This window comes from Pseudorasbora parva, chromosome 25 (assembly GCF_024679245.1).
Source record: "Pseudorasbora parva isolate DD20220531a chromosome 25, ASM2467924v1, whole genome shotgun sequence".
In the NCBI taxonomy this organism is placed as follows: Eukaryota; Metazoa; Chordata; class Actinopteri; order Cypriniformes; family Gobionidae; genus Pseudorasbora; species Pseudorasbora parva.
In genome coordinates this window covers 24,459,260-24,479,071 of record NC_090196.1, presented here as the reverse complement: position 1 = coordinate 24,479,071, position 19,812 = coordinate 24,459,260, and the positions used below count along the sequence as shown (strand labels likewise).

General features: G+C 39.0%; 1 protein-coding gene across 4 annotated transcripts; it reads right to left on the bottom strand.

Annotated features, from left to right (window-relative positions):
- Positions 1 to 410: 410 nt before the first annotated feature.
- On the bottom strand, positions 411 to 18,074 carry enc2 (ectodermal-neural cortex 2). 4 transcript variants are annotated; one of them, XR_010901666.1, is made up of 5 exons: positions 17,933 to 18,074; positions 15,421 to 15,531; positions 11,149 to 12,996; positions 9,368 to 9,432; positions 411 to 2,346 (listed from the first exon to the last, which is right to left on the bottom strand). XR_010901666.1 is itself a non-coding variant. In XM_067437245.1 (4 exons), the coding sequence occupies exons 2-3, from the start codon at positions 15,482 to 15,484 to the stop codon at positions 11,183 to 11,185; spliced, it is 1,878 nt and encodes a 625-aa protein (XP_067293346.1). In that variant the 5' UTR covers positions 15,485 to 15,531; positions 17,933 to 18,074; the 3' UTR covers positions 411 to 2,346; positions 11,149 to 11,182. The 4 variants fall into 4 exon arrangements, 3 of the variants coding, with proteins under 3 accessions (XP_067293346.1, XP_067293347.1, XP_067293348.1); XM_067437245.1 differs by lacking the exon at positions 9,368 to 9,432; XM_067437246.1 differs by lacking the exons at positions 9,368 to 9,432; positions 15,421 to 15,531.
- Positions 18,075 to 19,812: the final 1,738 nt, after the last annotated feature.

Genomic DNA, 19,812 nt, shown 5'->3' with positions numbered 1-19,812 from the left:
ATGCACTGTATAAAAATAAAAAATTAATTAATTAATTAAAAAAATCAGGTCTTCAGTTGAAAAAATTCCAGGGACTGATCACATCTAAATATATAAGTTGACCAAATTTAATTTCTGTGAATTAAATTGCATCAATTCACAAAAAACAAAACAAAAAACAATTTGGCCAACTGAAAAATGCAGATGTGATCAGTCACTAGTTTGTTTGTTTTCTTAACAATGTGGATAAAACTTCTAATTTCAGAAGCATTTCATTAAAACGTCCTTGCTTGGGCATTATAAGATTTATCTAATAACGTTAAGCTTCTTCCTGTTACATCAGAAAACCTTGGATGTTTCACGGAGGAGTTTTCGGAGACGAATCCATGCACTTTTCTAAACCTCCAGGGTGCTTATGAAACCAGTCTGACTGCAAGCATCAAAAAATCATTTATTCAAACCCTTCAACGGACTGAATGTGCAACAAACACGTCTACCAGTATTAGGCACCAGGAATTCAGTTCACAAGGACGCCAGTGGGATCTGCTGCATAATCCCAGAAAGTCCCCTTCAAAATGGAAATGTTTAAAAGTGACAGAAGACAACTACAGAAGATAAACTCCCCCTCAAAAAATTCAAATCCATATGCTTTTTTTAAGACTATAAGTGAGAAAGAAACCCAACCTTCAACTTCAAAATCATGGTTGATCTGAAAAGGATTTTTTTTTAGGTTCAATACAAGTTAAACTCAATCAACCACAAACAATTTAGACTCTTTCTTCTTTTCTTAAAAAATAGAGGTTATGTTGAGGCATTTAAAATGGAAAGAGATTGTTCAACTTTTAAAGTTGTAGAAGCTTATGCATCAACGCACATACATTTCTCTCTTAAAACATGTATTAGTTGAGCTGTAAAGCAGTTTTATAGGTCATTGCACCAAGGCAAACGTTATTTAACACTTGGTGTAGTCACTTGTGTATGGAAGCTTGTTTCAGCCAGAGAATAACATAAAAAAATAAATGAAAAAAAGACAATATAACTATTTCACAATTGTGAGTTTACATCTTTGGTCATTTTTTTTTCTCAGAATTGCAAAATATTAATGCAATTGCGAGCGGGGGAAAATGGGAATTGCGAGTTTATATTTCTGACTTAATATCTTGCAATTCTGACTTTATAACTCACAACTGCACGTTTATATCTCACAATTCTGATAAAATAAGTCAGAATTGCAAGATATGAACTCACAATTGCAGAAAAAAAAAAAAAAAAAAAACGAAATTGCGTCAGAACAGACTACATCATGCAACTCTGACAAAAAAGAAAAGAAGTCTGAATAGCAAGATAAGTCACAATTACCTTTTGTATTTTTATTTTTATTTTGGTGGAAACAAACTTCCTTACTTGTGACTATTGAAACTGAATATTTTATCGCCACATTCACTTCCATTGTAAGCACCTCATAGAAACCAGACTTTTTTTTTTTTAAGAAAACGTGGGACTAATTTAAATTCATCCACAATATTCCACAAAAGGCTGCTGACAGAGCTTAACTTGCATTTGACCCACAATATATCTTTAAACATAATCCAGCATTCAAATCCAGAGGAAAACTAAAAATCCTCATCATCCAGCATGTAGTCTCGTGTGCAATTTTTTCTTTACTCTTTTGTTTGTCACAAACACATAAATTAAATGCATTTATCAAATGTTTAAACCTTCAAGAAATCTTAAAACGCGAGGAAGTCCTTGATAATACATTGTGCTGTAGAATCTATACAAGTTCCAGGGTAAAACCCATTTCACAGATACTTAAATACGTTCCACAGGCATTTTACATCCTGCTAGAGTAAACTTGCACTTTCCCATGGGGATGTTCTGCATATCTGTGGATGTTTCAGATGTTTCGTTTAACGCGATGTCCGTGAGGCGTTTTGGAAGCAACATGAGCATGCTGTACTGTCAGTCAAAGTGAAGAAGGAAGTTTCATGAAGGAAAAACATGCTTTTGTTGTCGTTTGTCACGGTTCACTGGAATGTTCTTGACCTCGTTGGATTGCAAAAGAGTCTCCAAAGAGCAGATATTGGTGCAAGAGTGTATTGTGTCTTTGTGCCTCTGTTTGGCAATGATCAAGCATGGCATGAGTTAGCGTTCTGCTGTAGGGAGAAGGCCTTTGTGGCCTCTCTTCTGGAGATTTTTCAGCTCTTCTCTGTCGCTCCTCTCAGCAGTGGATAGATGGTTTGTTTTTCAGAGTGGCCGTGACCGACCGCAGCCCCACCACACCCACAGAGCAGAGGTGCTTCGGGCCAGCCAATGACAATCCAGCTCTGCTGCCATCCATTCAGTGTGGCCAGAAGACCATGGCACCTGCAATGAGAGATGGCAGAGTATAAAACCAGATTTCTTTACAACTCCCAGCCAAACTCTGTAATTGGAACCCAGTCATTGCCCTCAAACGTGATGCAATTGTAAGAAGCCATTCAAATTGACTGGGAGAAAAGAAAGGGAACACAGGAAAGCACATTTCTTGTGATTCTTTACCAAAGTTACTATTATAATCATATTGAGCTTAGTAAAACTAAAAGTTTGGAATGGATAGGAAAGTGTAGTTTGATTTGCGAACGAACAAACGTTGTTTGTAGTCAAATACATGCTATGTGAAGAATGTAGTCTGATTCACAATCTTCATATACACGAAACCAATGAAACTTAATGGACATGTGCACGCAGCAGCCATTGTAAGTCCACAAGACCTAAAGTGCACAAAGTGTGCCATTTGGGACAGGGCCTAATTTTGTCACAGAGATACACTAAAAACAGAGCAGACTTGGAGCATGCGTCAAGACATGGGGTGATGATCATGATGACAATCATTTCTCAAAATATACGGATTGTGGGTTCTGGCTCCCAAAACACCGGATCTGTCTGGATGAAATGGCGATATGATACAAAAATGTTACGCATACAGCTAAACGCATCTAAATCTTGAAACGACTCCTATGAACTGGGTATTACGAGTTATCAATGTGACCGGAAACACTGTCCTGTATAACAGCATTGGCTGAATCAGAATTAAATCTGTATCAATACCCTACGGGAAACATGTATCGTCCATTGGAACAGCAGCCAATGCAGAAGGTTGTAAATGTACCAAGTTGGTACCAAAAACTATAGAGCAGAGATAGAAGAGAAAATGAGACTCCCAACCTGAATCTAAACCATTTTGAAATGACTTGAAAAAGTATCATGATCAATCAAAGACCAAAGACGAACCTTGTCTGTTGTGTCCGTTGGGAACAGATGGGATTTGCAGTCTCGTAGCACTTTAAATGAGCTTTCCCCCTAATGCCCTCTCAACATCCCTATACGCTTACAGAAGATTTAAAATCAATCGCTCACATCAGCTTCACATCCCACCAGTGCAGCTCGCTCGTCCAAGGGTGTCTGTCTGCCTTTAATTCAATTCTCACCACCTCAAATATATTCCTCTTTAATGCTAATGCCTCCCATAGAGGGTGTAAGTGTGTTAAAGGAAGTGTATGTAAGATTGTAGCCAAAACTGGTACTGCAGGTGTATCCCCTCCCCCCTGACTCGAGGTTGCCAGATAAGCTGCAGGATCCAGCATGAACGTTTGTATCTGCAGCCGTGGTAACTAGAGCAGAGCTGGCAACCCGGAAACACTACTGACTTTGTGATTGGTCGATAGGTGGAGGGTGGAGCTTCAGGCCAAAACACAACATGTCAACAACATCTTTTAAATGACAATATCCTGGCCGGACTAGTTGTCAGTGATATAATTATTTGAAATTAACATTATTTCTTAATGTCTAGTGACATATCAGTGCCATTTTAAGATTAATTGAAATACATTTCTTACATACAGTTCCTTTAAGCTACAACAATGAAACGATTTCAGAGCCTGCATCGACAATGCCATTGACATTCCCATCAAAATTTACTACTGCCTTTTATAAATCAAAAACAAAGTAAATATTTTGCACATCCCAGGCGTGGGTTTCGCTTTAAATGTATCCATCTGTTTTATGATTCATTAAGTGTGAGATTCTGATCTGGCATAATAGCTGTCACATGCACTTGAAGGTAATGATGACAATGGTTTTAAAATACTATTCAGATGTAGAGGCTAAAACTGTGTAGAAATGATGCGATTTTTATTTTTATGATGTGTTAAAGCCTTAGGTGTAAATCCATGTGAATGGAGTATATAATTCTATATTGAGAAATACTATACTTTAAAAGTCTACAAAACTTTCATTAAAAACAAAACAAAAATTAAAGCTGAAAGCAGCGATAAAAGGGCCCTCACACCCGGGGCCACCACCACCCAGTGGCCTCAGGAAAACAGCAAATAGTGGGCGACACGCATTTAAGCGGGTAAATATATATGAATAAATAGCAAAGTCATTCTGATGTGCCACACTTCCTGTTGCCAGCAGGTGGCGCTTTGACTAACTGAAAATTAACCAGTGGGAAAATATCCTCACAGTCACATCCCTATGTCCAAAATATATCGGCTTTCAAGTATAAAGAATTATTGGTATCAGCCAAAATCGTTATATCGGTGCATCACTAAAAAAACTGGTTCAAAATTTCTTCAGAACTGGCACTTCTGTGAAGACCAGTTGAACAGGTTGGAAATGCTATAGGCATATTCTTATTAAAAACAAGACTTTGATGTCTATATGGGTTAAAGTGGACATGGCATTACTCATACAGTGATGGTAACCTATATGGAATGATTATAGGGAGCAGTGCCACTCCTGGAAACAGAGCTGCACCACTTGAGTGTGCAAATCCACAGCTAGTTTAAACGGCACATCAACCAGGCAAAGCTTATCCAGCCTTCACCCAACTCTGTCATTGCTTGGTGGGTCAGAGAGGATAAAGTGCATGGGAAATCTGGGCTTTTGCTACCTGTATCTTCCGGTTTCCAACAGTTGGGAGAACAGTGTACACTGCCAAAACATCATGTTTCCAGCTTTAGTAACATGCATGCCACAAAGAGAGATTAGATTAAAACAACCCAATCCGATTTATGGGCTCTGCAACAGCAAAACAATTAGCTGGTTTAGTTTTTCTGGGACAGGAGGTTGTAGTGGTTGGCAAAGGGTCAGAACTGTTCCAACTGGCAAATTACCTGGATTAGTTGAACACAATGCTGCCCAATGAAACTGCACTGTTGGCAGAAAGAGCAGAAACTAAGTCTTATTGAGGACATATGGTATGTGCTACAGGCGTGTCAAAGGGAATGTCTTTACTAGCCAATGCATGAATATCCCCCATTATATTTTCCTGGAGCTTCTGGTCATAAGTCTTGTAACGCAAGTTGCAGTTAGTAAGCAAGTTTGATGTTACTTTTTAAAAGCATCTCTAGATTATAATTATGACGTTTGAAAATGATGGTGTTGTTTGGGCAATTTCTGACCATTTATCCAGTGGTCACTCTGAGGAAAAAACAAAACTTCACCAGCATTTTCCTACTGAAATCACACACACACACACACACACACACACACACACACACACACACACACACACACACACACACACACACACACACACACACACACACACACCCGAAACAAAAGTGATTTGAGAAGTCCAATGTCAAGTTGTAGTGCAGAGGTAAAGTGCTGGGGATGGAATAACTCAAAGGAAATGGCCTGAAACCTTACTATGTTCACATGCGCAGTCACAGTGGATTTGGTCCATTTATGTCTACATCACATAATGCATACAAATTTGTAAATAAATAATAATAATAATAAATAAGCTTGACTTTTTTTTTTTTTTTTTTTTTGTCCCACACAGTGAAAGTCAGTGGGGTTTAAAGTTGATTGAATTGCCAAAACATTTCATTAAAAATATATATATTTAAAGGGTGCATTAGCAATATGTTCCTATAGGTGGGTCCACAATGCGCATACACTGCTTTTTACACACATAGGAATGCGCAGCAGCAGACAAACATTTTTAAATATTAAAAATAAAAGGCTTCCTCTCTGGAGAAGCATTCAATCTTTCTGCTCGCAAATTCCGCCATCTAAATAGCGAATCCGTAATAGTGAAACAGCAACTGGCTTTTAAAGGGAATGGGAGATTCTGATTGGTTTATTCTACGTTACGCCCAAAACACACCCATGACTCATTAGGAGATTAGAAACAACCCTTTTGGATCACAGGCATGCCATTTTTTCTGTTGTTAAACTAGCAAAAGTGGATTCGGACATGCTGGTGCACTTTGTGTTCTGCAGAGAAAAGTTAATTTGGAACAACATGAAAGCGAGTGATTTTATTTTTTGGGTGAACTATACCTTTAAGATTTGACATGGAAAATAACATTTTCCATGTCAAGTTTATAAATTATACCATTTAGAAGAAAAAAAAGATTTGTTTGACAATGTGTGGCCCAAAGGGAATAACATGATAAGCTTTACATAAGCCTTTCCATTTAAATGGATAACCTCTGCCAGAAAACTCTTAAAGCTTTTCTTTATTTTCTTTCCTTTTTTAGGGACATTAGGTCTCTAAAAAAACATAATATACCGTGAAACTTGATTTACAGTTTTCAGCAAGGCTGTCTGAATAGGACTAATAATGTCAAATTTAGACGGTAGGATTCAATTATCCTGTTGTCTAAAATGATGCACAGCTTTCTGAAATGGATTACAGTCAGGTACTCCTCTCCTTGTCCCTGGCCGCTGCAGGTTTTAAAATATTTATAAATTGAAAGTGGAATCCCAACCCTGCACAGGCCTTTAAATCATTTATGAAGCTCATTCTTCTCTGTTTTGTGTTTCATAATGACACACAGAGCCATTCCATCATGGAGACCAACAGGCATTTTAAGTGTGAGACCATAAAGCTGGACCGCCTATACTCTCACCTCTATTAATTCTTCATTGCTTCAACTCAGCTTAAGTTTAAAACACACCAGCCTTTGCTTTCATCACCCACTTCTTCAGTTACTTTATCAGGAGGTAGAAGGTTGAGAACATGGTAAAGAGATGAATAGGAGAGTGTGGGAGGTCTATATAATACTTGAAGAATTTGAAATCTGCTATCTTTGCTCAAGGGTGGTCAGTTCTGCTGCAAGCTTGTTTTTGAGAAAATTACCTGAGCTGTAAATAACAAATCGCTCTAGTGTCGCAGAAAAAACGGATTCATGAAGGAATTGGATTGTTAAATGTCATTACGAAAAATGTTTCTTGAGGCCAAGTTGGCAAAACCGCTCTCCCGGGCCAAATGGTTTTAAGAGTGGTTCCAGTTAAAAGTGCACTATGTAGGATTTTTGCAGTAAAATATCCCAAAACCACCAGGCTAGTGTTATACATTTTGTTCAGTTGAGTTCTTACAATATCCCAAATGTTTCCAACTATTTGTAAATTGTAAGAAAATTGCTATTTTAACCAATGAACCGGCATGTCTGAGGGAGTCGCCTGTCAATTTAGTCATATCTGCGTTACCCTCGGTTTCCGGTTTTATTTGTCAAACGCTTTACTCTTAGCAGTGTGAACAAGTGTCACAGCAGCCGCTGAGTGAACGCACAGAGTAACGTCATAATTTTAAACACACTTAAATGTATCTATAGTGATAAACAGGTGTGTTACCTCATGCTCATGACCAGAAAAGCAGAAATAGCGCCGGTGACTGTGTCCCGTCATAATAAAAGTCCCGCTGCTTGCGAGCCGTGTTGTGTAACAATCGCTCCAGCGGCCTTGCTCAGCTCCTCAACACTCAGCCCTGCTCTTCTTCATACTATAGTAACGTATGAAGAATACGTAATAACCGCACCCAGGAACATGATTTCTGCCCGAGTCCTATCCTGATTCTTTTCCACCGACTGTGAGTTGAAGACCATATGTCACAAGATTCTGAGCTCAAACCTGGCGTCATCAAACTACACCTTAGTTTTGAATAGGCGCCCTCTAGCAGATGGAAAAAGTTACAGTTTAGCTTTAAGGCCCTGATATACTTCAAATTAAATAAAAGAACAAACCGAAGTGATATCATTTTGAACAAAATCAAGGCGAAACTTTAGTTTGTAATTTGTTTTGGAAGTTTGAAACAGCTTAAAGACAGTTTTCTGGAAAAGTTCACTTCAGCTGGTTAACACCTTCCTCTTCCATTGCTCTGTGGCCATTACGTGACCCGTGCTGGTAGAACGCATTTAGTGACATCACTCAGAATTAATCACTTGTCTGTTGCGTTACCAAGGTAATGACTGACACATTTGTATTACATTCCAAAGAGCTCCGTTATCAACCCTCCAAAATGAAACCATAGCAAAAAATTAATCATTGAAAATGATCCCATGATTTACTCACCCTCAAGCAATGTGTATATGACGTTCTTCTTTCAGGCAAATACAATCAGAGTTATGTAAAAAAAAATGTCCTGGCTAATCCAAGCATTATAATGGCAGTGAATGGCAGCCCAAAATGTTAAGCCCCCCGAAAAATTGCAATCCATGCAGCAGTTAATAAGGCCTTCTGAAGTGATTTATGGGTTTGTGTAAGAAATCTACAAAGTTCAAAATGCTTATGCTATGTTTGATGTCATTGTCGCGCCAGTTATGTTTTTTCCGTAAGTTGAATACGGAAAGCAGTCTGGCGGAAGCTAGATTTTTTTAAAAATATGGATATTTTTCTGACAAAAACCCATCAATTTGCTTCAGAAGGCCTTTATTAACCCCCTGGAGCCGTGTGGATTACTTGTATAATGGATGCAGGGCTCGACATTAAGCCTTTTTATGTGCTTGTCCTTGGGACAAGTAAATCAGTCATTCACTTGTCCGAGTAAAACATTTGCTTGTCCGGAAAAGAATAAAATTTAAAAATAGGATTGAAGGTGTGTAAATAATGGGGTAACTTTTATTATTAGGTGAACTATCCCTTTAAGCAAACAGTTTGGCCCGACAGTAGAAAAGAGGGTGAAGACAGCAGACAGAAAAATACCTGCTTGAATATAAAAAATAAGCACCCTCTAAAAAAAAAAATCTCCTGTATATTAGATATTTGCATTTTAATTTCACCATACAATGCACATCAATGGAAAAAGATGCTTTATGTAGTTACGTCTACCAGCAGAGTCTAGCAGGGCCATGCTAACCATGCTTTAACCCTTTGGTTGGTACACATTCAACTACATTTATTCTCTTCCTGTGGGCGTTCCTGGAGGACGCTGCTGCTGCCAACATCCTTTGGCAGGGCTGGCAGGGCGTCCTCCAGACATTCTGATTTTTTTGCCCCCCCGGGGCTAATTATAAAACCCAGCTTTTGCTGGGCCACCTGCTTCACTGTGAAATGAAGCACTTGTGGTGTGAACGGAGTTTCTGGCTGGTGAAGGGTGTTAATGATTACTCACAGAAGTAATAATTTTCTAATCACCAGGAGATGCAATGAGACGGCTGCGGTCCCTCCCCAGGCAGTCTAATTCAAATGACACAAGTGAGAGATGTTCAGCTGACTGTTATGACGCATTCATAGAGACCATCGGCACAATTGTAATTCCTCAGCTACCTTTGTTGTATACATTGGCCAAACAAACCAATATGCAGGCATACCTTCTTTCAACTCTGACTTCAGGCAGACAAGAAGCTCGCTGGTTTCTGAGAAAGGCTGTTCATGCAAATACTGTACGTCTGTAATGACCTATTAGCCCTGGTCTTTAAAAGTGCTGAGAGGCAAGATATTATGATAGCAGAAATTATGATGAGTCTAAGATGCCTATAGAAGAAAGTGTATTGTAGCACAGCTTAATGCATTTCATATAGTCAATAGCATTAATTTTTTACAGTTCAATGCAAATGAGTGCTTTACATGCAACCTTTGCTTTTGTTTCTACAGTAGAGAGCTTATAATGGACATTTTGTTTCTTGAGAGATTGTAATCATGACCATTTATTAATAAATTAAAAAAAGATCAATAGTAATACTGTATAGTGATGCACTGAAATAAATTATTGGCTGAACATACTAGGCCCCAAAATTTTAATGTTTAAATTCAAATTAACCTTGGTTTAGCCTAACTAAACAAATTTTAATGTGTATACCCACAGAGAGGCTAAAATACAATAACAATACATTTTGTACAAAACATCTATTTAGCTTTAAAAACTGAAATTTGTACCTTGTCAGGAATACAAATACAAAGGTAGCAGGTACTTTAACAAACTATTCTGCATTCACACATAAGAAATAGTTCTTCTAATGAAGCACATAAATAGCTCTTTATTAATGCACCTACAGCCAAAGAGAATGATTGCTTCTGGGCATGGGGACTTCAATGCACAAGTGGGAAATGCAAATTTGCAATCAATTGTTCGACCTGTTTCTGTTCACATTTTCAGCCAAGATCTTCCCATGGACATATCATGCTATAAAACATGCTTTGGTTTTAAAATTTCAGTGGTCAAAATGTAAGTGCATTTAGATGGTACAGATGATGGGAGACAAAACGCTTAAGTAGCTGTTTCAGCAACAAAAAGCACCCTCCCACTAAATCTCTCTACACTGAGCCCCTCATTGCAGCCTGTAATTACAGAGATTAAACCACTTTGTGCTCTCACTTTACCTAACAGCCAATTGACAGAATAAGCTTTGTAATGTAGATCACAAATCAATATTTCAATGGCTCACTAGTGCTGATGCATCACTATGATCCTAAGTAAGAATTCATGAGATGTTTAAGCCTCAACCTTCAACCTCTTTGAAGATGTTGGCCTTCAATGACAGCCACTGCTCTATAATATTCCTAGACATCCAGATGGTTTAAAACATTAATTTTCTCTTAGCTCGACCACTTTCAAAACCCTCAATAAAATCACTCAGCACTCAGCTGCTTTAAAAGGCTGCCAAGCCCCAATTTAACATTTTGGCATGAAGGTATCTTGACAGAAAACATTGTTTATATGTCAAGGGCGACAACCTGCTGACTTCTGTTGTTACTCTGCTTAGAATTATGATTAAAGCACTTTTCTATTGAAGCACCTACACAGTTGTGTGCATGTGTGTTTGTGTCTGTAAATATATCAGATAATAGAGATAATAGAGTATATTTACACCTTCAGAAAGAATAATAATTTCTGTATAGAGTCTTTAAACACACTAGAGTACATCAAAAATGAGAGAAATGCGAATATCTTACCCAGATCAGCTCCATACACTTCAATCGGAGGCCACTATGCTGGAAGATGTTTCCAGGTGCTGACAAAAGCAGTTGGAATCAGCGAATAAGGCACGGTAGTGATACTGTTCCAGCTATCTGACGTCGGATCGTAACAATCCAAGGTTTTACACCGCTGTGTACCGAAGTACCCGCCGACCACATAGAGTTTATTACCAGAGGCCACAGCATGGCAGCTCATTCTTTTAGAAGTCATGTCACCTACACGTGTCCATTGATTGGTCTCGCAATCAAATCGGTAGGCGGATGCTGCTGTGAACTCCGTGTCACCGCCCATTATGAATATCTGACTGCCGAGAACGGCAGCGGCGGTGTACCTCCAGGGTTGCGGGCACTCAGCAGCAATGGTCCAGCGGTTCTCTACAGGGTCATAGCACTGGACCTTTGAGGCCTTGTCCCTGTGGATGGTTGTTCCACCAAACACAAAGAGTTTTAGCTTGGCACTGACCACCGCTGCATTGCTGACACCATCCCTAAGTGGTGCCATCATTGTCCATTTGTTGGTTAACGGGTCATACCGCTCAACCTGTTTAAGAGATACTGAAGGGGAGGCTGGGAAGACACCTGCTATAGCAGTGTGACCCCCCACAACATAAAGGCAATTTTCAAGTTCAGCCGAGCCATGTCCAAAACGTGCAATTAGCATCGGTGCACCTTTCGACCATTCTTCATGCACCGTGTCATATATCCAAACATCCTTCGACACTCCATTTTCCGACCCCCTACCTCCTGTAACGTAAACTTTGCAGCCAATGGCACATGCACTGAACTCCTTCCTGGGACTGGGAAGATCTGATTTAGGGATGATCTCTTTTGCTTTGTGGTCCACTTGGTAGATCTTATCACACATAAACGTCTGACCCCCAAGAATGAGAAGCGTGTGCCCAGCTTTGCGAGGCCTAGCGCAGGGGCTAGTGACGACGCCGTCATTCTGCAGAATCTTTTTCTTGCACTGCATGGCCTCGTCGACGATCTGTCGGCTCCTTTTATCCGACATCACAAGTTCCTCACATGCGACGGCCTCAATGAGGCATTCCGAGGGTAACAACGCGAGCCGTAGTCCTCGCAGCAGTTCAGGAAGATAGTCTCTGCGGCTGTCTAGGTCATACCTAACCCAGCGCATGACCGCATTGAACACAATCTGTTCATCTTCGACCTCCAGCTCATCACTAAGGATGAGATCCAAAAGCTTGTCTTTCGAGAGGCCGCAGAAGTCTTCAGTGTCTCGAAGGGTCTCGAAGTGAATGAGGCACATTCTCCATGACAGCTCATAAAGGCGCTTGCACTGATGAGCGTCAGAGAGCAGCATCATCCCCAAGCAGTTTGATGCGTGCAAATTCTTCTCCAAAAATTCTGCTGCTGCATCACGGATATCATGAAACTGCAGCATATCTCCAGCCTCGAGAAGGGACTCTGCATTCTCCTCATTGATGATGACGCGCGAGGAGTAAGCAAAGTCCAACAGCAGCTCCAGAACTTCTGGGTGAACACTGTCACGAAAGTTAACCTCATTGTCAAGGCTTTCGCGGAGGCCACCGCTGAACATAGCTTCAAAGTAGCGACTGCAAGCGGCAAGTACAGCTCTGTGACAGGGAAAGGAGCGGTCGCCTGCCCATAGTGTTACATCTGTGAACATGCACTGTTTGCGAAGGGTATTGAGGTGGGTGAGCACACTGTCTGGATGAGAGGGCTTGTGGAAGAGCGAGATGTTCATGGAGCCTGTGCTCGTCCTCGACTTGCGGTTCTCATGAACGCTGACTGACATTTTTTCCAGCACGTCCAAATTTTCACTGGTTCCAATATCCCGAACTAGAAAAATAAAAAAAGCAGAACACGAGAGTTAGCAAATGATCTATAAAAGTATGTTTTCAGTATTGGGGATGACTCACTGTTGTACATGTTAATGCTTGGCATTAGAATCACCAGTGATAAAGTGGTTTGGTGCTGTATCAACAAAATTTAGAGCCAACTACTGCCACTTTTTTCAGCTGCAGACAACGTAACTATTAGTCTTGAATGATTAGCATTAGCTTAAATGTGATTGTAGTGTTTGTCATGCCTTGGCTCAGTAATCTTTTAAAAGCTTTTTTTTTCGTGTATAATGGCCAGAGATTGAAAATGAATTACATTTTTACATCCTTCAACAGACAAACTTTGCTTAACATTTAACTAGACATTCACCACTCTTTCAGCAATGAAATATTACTTCAACAGTTAAGTTCACTGTAAATTTGTTCAGAGGATCTAAGAACTTGAATCCTTCTTCATACAGTTAAACCAACACAAAGTCCACAATTAATCAACTCTAATTCTCTCTAATTCTCTAATGCAAGAAATTCAATAAGCTTATAATTAGAATGAACACCTCAAGGAAAAATATACAGAAAAGAACCTTGTCCAAACTATTCAATAGAGATAGAGCAACACGCGTCATAATCTAAAACCACGAAACAAACCAACTGTCTCCATTGACTTTCTATTGCAGGAAGCGGCCTCCTTGTAATTTCTGACTTATTCCAAAAAGTCAAACAATGTTTAAAAGCGGATATGTGACATGGTGTACAGAAAACAAGCTAAAAAACCAAGGAACAAAAATCCAGAAGTTTTTATAAGCTGATGACCCCAAAAACGAACGTTTAAGCACACAAAAGTGGATACAGTGAGACAGAGCGCGACATGCTATATTACACTGAGAACTACACCCACTGGAGGGGAAAGTAGTCAGCGACAGGAAATATAATATATAAATCTGACATTTGGATATTTGATCAAATGTTTACTGCACATGTAGGGATACTGAGACATACTTACTGAGTATCAGGATCCCAAAACGGACCCAGTCTTCCTGCTGAAGCTTCAAGTCTTATTGCCTGTATCCACTTTTGTCTTCTTAAACGCTCGTTTTTTTGGGGTAGAGAGCTGTTTTTTTTAGCTTGTTTGCTGTACACCTCATCACATATCAGCTTTTAGACATTGTTCTGTTTTTTATTAAAAGTCAGAAAAGACGATGTGACCACTTCACGCAATACAAAGTCAATGGAGAGCGTTGGATTGCCAACCCCCCCCCCCCCCCCGTGTGGGCGTGGCCTACATACGCTCTGTCTCTAAAGTTGTTTTACTAGAATTTCTGATAAATACAATTGCAAGAGATCATCTATAACATTCTAAATAACAAAAACATTTTTTTTAGCTATCAAACTTTCTTTAGGTTATCAATATTTGTAATTAACCAATCAGACATAACTGGAGTGATGACAACTAGTCCAAATTGGTGTTCCACCGACCAAAACGAAATTCACTGTCCAATGTACAGTGTAAAACCCAGTACACACTTAGTAAAATGCAGAAAAACTAGAAAGCTCCAATTATAATCAACAAAGCATAAATGGCATGAATGAGATGAGTTTGTTGTTGATTAACATTGGTTGATTAACATGGCATTCTTGAGACTTACTGTATAATGCCATCAACATTTTAAAAACAGTTCACAAAACAAAACAAAAAATAGTAATACTCATTTGAAAAAAAGGTGGCATGCAGTTGCCCTCCAAAAATAGTTTTAAATGTTAATTCTATTAATCATTTAATTAATCATCTAAATTACAATAATCTAATGAAATAATTGACAACAACTGTATGATTTTTCTTTTGTACAGCCCTACAACAAAGATAAAAACCCTAATATTTCAACATTTGATAGGTTTAAAAGGCTGTGGTAGTTAAAGGTACAAAGTGCAGGTTACGTGGCTTGACGTGAACAAACTGCCAGGATCTCCCTGTCAATTAAATACATAACACACAAGTGTTTTGATTGGTTAGGCTTGAATTTATGCAGCAAAAGATTAGGTGGAATCCAGACTTGTCTCCCTTTCTGTCTAATGTTTAAAAACAGTTTCAGCTGCAAAGGTTTAATGTTACCAGTAGCTCTTTGTGTGAGTGAATGTGCTTACATGCAAACTGGATTCTTTAACTGATGTGGTTTGAGGTTATTGTGATGAGAGAGGGGCGCAAGCATGCACAAACATCAGCAGGGTCTTTATGGATCACACTCTCGAGTTGACATGAATCACAATGCCAGAGGTTGACCACAAAGGATGCAAGGTCACAGCTATCCGTGCAGAAAGCTATGCAGGGGATACGGGCAACTGGGAGGCTGGTATTGGAGGGATTGGATGCAGGGCTGTTGATGGGTGAACGAGAACAGGGAGCAAGCAGGTGTCTAAAACCACTTACAGCGGCAAAAACTGCTGACCCACGCACAGGCACTGACGGTGAGGATCTGAGGGGGGGTCTGCATTGGTCCCAAAAAGCGTCCCCTCAACAGACCAGATCGACAGAGTTGTCCTTAATGGGCCCAGGGAACAAAGAATGGAACAGAGAAATTTATTGATTTTTTTCCACATATAAATACGAGCGTCCTTGTGAGGGTTTCAAGGCATTTCTTGCAAGCTATGACTTTCCTGACAATAGATTAAATGTTGCATAATTCCACAACAGTTGACTTATGGTCAGGTTTGTGGCTGAATAAAAGAGAGCTGAAAAAAAAGCCCAACTATTATTTCACAGCTTGATGAAACTGCCTTGGAGTTCCTGCATGGTTCATCCCATCACCCATGGTAACCATCACTCAACAACAGCATGAGCCGTGCCAAAGTTGCTGAATCAGTCAATGCGAACAAACTAACTACCTATCCATGCGGATATTCTCACCAGCATGAATGACACCTTTAAATTGCAATGCCACTGAGAGGCTCGGGCACAAAAGTCTTTATTTCTTTGAATGTTCTTCCTGTGTAAACATCCAGGCTCCTCAGACTAAATAGCCTTTCCAGGTTCTTTTCACCGAGGATGTTGGTATTCTAGAGCTGTGTTTCAGTTAAGCTACAGCAAAGGAAGGAGGGAGGTGCATTTGTTTTTGTGTTTGCGGAAAGTCAAAAGCTGGCAACCTCACTGATTTGAAAAAGCTCAATGAATCACTGGCCTGCATGAAGTCCATCATCAGGACGAAGTTCTTCTATCAGCACTTAGCCTAAAACATTTTACACAAGGGATGTGGAGTGGACACAGATGATTTAGATACGTAAGCTTGCTTTTGTGCACCACTGCAATTCAAAATGTCACAGTACACAGCCCATTCTTATTGTTTCTACAAAAGGTGCTATAGCAGATGTCTTCTGACTAAAGAATTGAAATCATTGTCAAAACATATTTGCAAACATTGTAAATTTAGGAGGTACAACAGCTTGTCACTGGAACAGTACATTTAAAGAGACAACTTTGTACCTTATCTATCCCTAAAAGGTGCCTGTAATAGTAGCAGTAAAATGCACCTGTACGATACTACAATGAACCTTTTAGGAATAAAATAAGGTAGGCTACAAAGATGACCCTTTGAGGTTACTATCTCCAAGCCGAACACTTCACTAAATAGTTGCTACCGACAGTACTTAAAATTGACAATGAGAAACTCCATATACTGTAAATGGAGTTTACTGCCAATGTTTTAATAGTATGGCCATATTGGTGATGTCTACTTAAATAGTAAACTTTTAGTGAAAGCATGAAAGACAATTCCTTAGTTTTTATAACTATATAAAACAGTGAAAGCTGCATTTCTCATCCATTCGAGGACCCCCAGAACGGACTCCCTTAATTTAACACCCATTTTAGGACATACATCATCTAAAAATGAGCTTATAAGTTAAATTGGGTGTTAAAATGGAGATACCAAAACTATGTTTTGTAGGGACTAGAACTGAAAACCACTGGAAAACTACAGCATAAATGTAGCGGGTAAGTAATTAATAATATAAGGGCGAATATAATGGCAATTTGAGAAAACTTTGAAAGTGCCAATATTAGGTAAGACAGGCTTGTTTACTTGAACTATGACCAATGCAAACATAACTGGAATGAACTTCAAATAGGGTTGTACATGAACCCTGAGCCATGGATGATACATCCTGATTTCACTGACTCTTATATCACACAAACATATTTTAATGGTGTAAATATTGTGTAGGAGCAGGTGTAACGTTACTGTGGCGCAAGGGTGAAAACAAATACACAATTTAACGTCCATAATCTCTTCTGCTAACCTGTCGCTTTCCTTAGACTATAAAAAGTGGATAATATAGCATAGCGCAATAAATAAGGCTGTTTTGTAATAAACGGCGACTATTCTCTTTTTTTTTTCTTTTCTTTTCTACGGCGACTCTGCGCTTCGAGACTTCAGAAATGCGCGCACGAACTCAAGCTAAAGTTAGCCAGATCGCTAGTGCGTTAAACAGAGTGAACAGATAACCAAATAATTTACAAGGAGGTAGGCTAAAATGTAATTGTAATACAAAACATAAACACTGTAAAATTAGAAATGACAGATTAGGCTGCGTGTAATCTTAAAGCGACCGCTCAGTAACGACACTGTGAATGAGAGGAGCTAATGCTGTTAGCGGAGAGTCGTAACTCAGCGTATTGACATGCAGAAGAAAGCCTGACAAACTCCTGGCGATTAGAAACACGTAAAGACGCGGCTCTCCCTGTAAGCGATCATTATCTTCCGATTTACACCCAGGTCACCAGTCCCTATCCAGCTCACATATAATCCTGACTGATTTGTATTGGCTTTCCCAGCTCTGCCAAAAACAGGAAGAACAGTGCAGATGTTGGTTAGTGTTATACATCTGAAGCTTCTTACTCTAATATAAGACTATATATATTTTTTTAAAAGACATGACATACTCACAGTGTTTTTGGCGCTAGTGAAAAATCCTCAAATTGTGCGGTTTCCGAATAAGGGAAGGGATCATAGTTTAGTTCACCTCTTGTCTGGCTGGCTGTACTACTTTGTTCACATTCCAGTCCTCACTGATGAAACACTGTGGAGTCGCTCCTGAGGTAATATCCAAAAGCGGGGCAATGTGTAGAGAGTGATTGACGTGCTTTTGACCAATCACAAACTGAGAATTTATACAAATATTAATTGTAGCCAATAGGAACGTTCCAAGCTGAAAGTCTGCGCTGTTTTCAGTGCAAATCAGCCAATGGCTGAACAGCGGGAGGAGCGTCGTGGCGGGCGATGTCTCAAGGCATCACAACATTAACAGGGAAGTATTTTGACTTTTTCTGTTCATAAACGATTTTAAGTTGCTACAATGACAAATGTTCATCTAACATGGCAGTATTTCGGCAAATATGTGATTGTATTTGAAAAACAGCACTTATTTTTAAAGATAATTTAAAACGGGCCTTATTTTAGTTCCATTATAGAATTAGCAAGCCGTCCATAAGGCAGTGCTATTTGGAATTCTATCCATTTCCATGTATTTTTATTTTATCCGTATGAACACAACACTTGTAAATGGATATTTTGAAAAATACAATGCCTTTAGCTCCATCTAGTGGGATTATTCACAGCTATGACAAATCATAACACATTGAACCGATGATGGTTACATGTTCCTTCATTATGCTTCCAAAAAAGTTTAATGAACACTGCTGAAGTGAACGCATATTATATAGCTGTATTAACTGCATTCTGTATTAATCTTCACAATCTTCAGTCCATTGGATGTCTTAGTTAATGGCCAGAGCAGGTGTTTTCATGCTATTTGAAATATTATCCACTTTGTCCTATTTTATTAATGTGGGAAATCCCTTTCATACTCAGTGTGATATTCTAGTTATTTTAAAAACGCCATTTAACATGTTTTATTTTTACGTGTACAGCTGTTCTTATTGTAAGAGAGCCTAAAACTATTTAGGATCTCTTTTATATATTTATTTATTTTAACATATTTAAATACATTCAAATCGACATGATCTGTAAACACTGACAACCCTTGCTTTTCAAATTGTGCTACTTGTGGCCTGAGAGTTTATGAGTTTGAAAACCCAAGAGCTAGATAGAACATTTTATATTTTAATGCTACAGAGGAAAAGGGTGTCAAAAGTTTTTGACAGTTGTTGTCAAAAGGGTACAACACCTTGTCGCTAGGGCAGTACCATTAAAAATGACATATTTGTACCTTTTTTTAATACCACAAAAAAGTTTAATAGTTGTACCTTAAGGTACGTATTTGTACTAATAAGGTACAAAAATGCATCTTTTAGAAGTGCATCATTTAAATATGTACCCCTAAACCCCCTTTTCTCTGTGTGTATTTATTTATCTGTTTATTTTCATTTCCCACTGTAACCTTTTTTTTCACTGTGTGTGTGTGCGCGTGCGCGTGCGTGTGTGTGTGTGTGTGTGTGTGTGTGTGTGTGTGTGTACTGGTAAACTAAGTTTAGGACAAAATGTCCCCACAAAGATGGCGATATCCAAATTTTATTTTTTTGGTCCGCATGAGCCCAGATAAATCATCAAGTGATATTTTTTGAAAATGTAAAAATGCAGAAAGTTTTCTGTGATGAGTAGCTTTAGGGGTAGAGTTAGTGTAGGGGGATAGGATATACAGTTTGCACAGTATATTAAATCATTGTGTCTATGGAAAGTCCCTTTAAAACATGAAAACACAATCTTCAAAAACCTCCAAAGGGACTTCATTTGTAAAACTGGTAAACAAATATTTCAAGTTTATTTTATTTTAATGAAACAATGCCGAAAGTGTTCCATGATGGGTA

Coding starts and splice junctions, on each gene's coding strand:
- enc2 (XM_067437245.1), bottom strand. CDS start 15,484: ATGCAGACCCCCCCTCAGATCCTCACCGTCAGTGCCTGTGCGTGGGTC. Junction 12,997..15,420: donor GGTCAGCAGTTTTTGCCGCT/GTAAGTGGTTTT, acceptor TTATTTTTCTAG/TTCGGGATATTGGAACCAGT.